This window comes from Sinocyclocheilus anshuiensis, unplaced genomic scaffold (genome assembly GCF_001515605.1).
Source record: "Sinocyclocheilus anshuiensis isolate Anshui unplaced genomic scaffold, SAMN03320099.WGS_v1.1 scaffold117, whole genome shotgun sequence".
Taxonomy (NCBI): domain Eukaryota; kingdom Metazoa; phylum Chordata; class Actinopteri; order Cypriniformes; family Cyprinidae; genus Sinocyclocheilus; species Sinocyclocheilus anshuiensis.
This window is the reverse complement of record NW_015536624.1, coordinates 2,660,887-2,662,481: the sequence shown is the minus strand read 5'-3', so window position 1 is coordinate 2,662,481 and position 1,595 is coordinate 2,660,887. Positions and strand designations below refer to the sequence as shown.

At 35.5% G+C, this 1,595-nt stretch overlaps 1 protein-coding gene across 1 annotated transcript in view; it reads left to right on the top strand.

Annotated features, from left to right (window-relative positions):
• The window catches only part of nos1 (nitric oxide synthase 1 (neuronal)), a 60,542-nt gene that overhangs the window by 54,637 nt on the left and 4,310 nt on the right, over window positions 1-1,595 (top strand). The window contains exons 24-25 of the mRNA XM_016507433.1: window positions 905-989; window positions 1,080-1,201. Coding sequence (XP_016362919.1) covers window positions 905-989; window positions 1,080-1,201 — 207 coding nt within the window. The remainder of the gene's footprint in view (window positions 1-904; window positions 990-1,079; window positions 1,202-1,595) is intronic.

The window sequence follows — 1,595 nt, the reverse complement described above, 5'->3', positions numbered from 1 at the left end:
CCCTTTAAAGGATTGCTAAAATCGTGCAGTGTGTTTTGGGCTTAAGAGACAATAGTATTTTTGCTTCATTTTGCTTTATTTTGCTTGATCAATATGCAGAGATTGACTGATGTAGTAAGTGATGTAAGAAGTCTTTATTTCAGAAACCTTCTCTTTGACAAAATCTAGTCACTGGTAATGGTCACCGGAGATATGTTTGAGATGCTGTTTGTACCAGGTGTTAACGGTAATGCGTCTCTGCCTATCACTTCAACACCAGATGTTCAAAGCAGGTGTAAACAAGACCTGATGCTATGTTTAACCAATGCAATCCGCTTCAAAGTGTTAAAAACGTTTCAAGTGCTTCTCTGTCACTCGTCTCAAACTGTGAGAGTCACGCTAAACAGCCTCTCACTTTCAACAGTTACAATGACATACGGCCTGAAAACTCAAATTTCCCCAACAGTGGTATGGTGTGAATAATTGGGTGCTTAATAAGAGGCTATGAACTTAATTAGCAATTTGACTGAAGTGCCTAATCTGTATTGTCGGAAGAGAAACTGGGCTGGTTGTCCGTGGTAGTAGTCTGATTCTGACTGTTCATCTAATAGCTGCTCATTTATTTTAAAGATAGGGACTACATGAAAATTAAATGATCAAATTAATTCTAGATCTGCTCATTTGCTGTTAAGCCTTTCTAGTTAACATGCACGAAAGAGAAACTGTGATCTAATCTCTCTTACACATTTTAAATGCATTGTAAAAATGTAATTATGTGCATAATGGTGTAATTGGCGGCTAAAATATAGCAATTTCATTCCATTTGAAGCAAGTGATGTCAGCCCTGCGCAGTCCTAAATTGCTAGGCGTTAGATTGGTGTCAGAGGGTGTCAGGTTAAAGGATTATGTGTTTTTTTCCGGCTAGATGGAGAAGGTCCTGTGCACCACGGAGTGTGTTCCTCTTGGCTCAATAGCTTGGAAGGCGATGCGGTGCCATGCTTTGTCAGAGGGTAAAGCATTTATATACTTCTCAAATATGTCCACTGATGGATGTTTTCTTGTGGATTTGATGAAATCAAAGGATATATTATCTGTTTCAGGGCTCCATCGTTCCGTATGCCAAAAGACAGCCAGGTTCCGTGTATTCTGATTGGTCCAGGCACTGGAATTGCTCCATTCAGAAGCTTCTGGCAACAGAGACTGTATGATATTGAAAACAAGGGTAGGCTTTTGGTTGCTTCTGATTTTAAATTGTGCATTTAAATTTACAGTTCTGAGAAAGGAAAGGGTCATTTGTTTAAACAATTTACTAATTTATCGAATGCATTTATAAGTGTTTTTGTAGAGTAATAAAAAATGTATGTATCCATCCATCCATCCATCTAAAGTTTTTATTTTATGTAATTTATTTGCTTGAAACTTACTTGAAACTCAAATTTAAATGATTCATTTAAATGTCCAGTTCTGAGAAAGGTCTAGCATTGTTTGATTTATTTATCTTATCCAGTAACATTACAGCAATATTTGCTAGAAAAAAATAAATAAATTATAAAGTACAGTTTATCGTGTATATATATATATATATATATATATATATATATATATATATATATAGA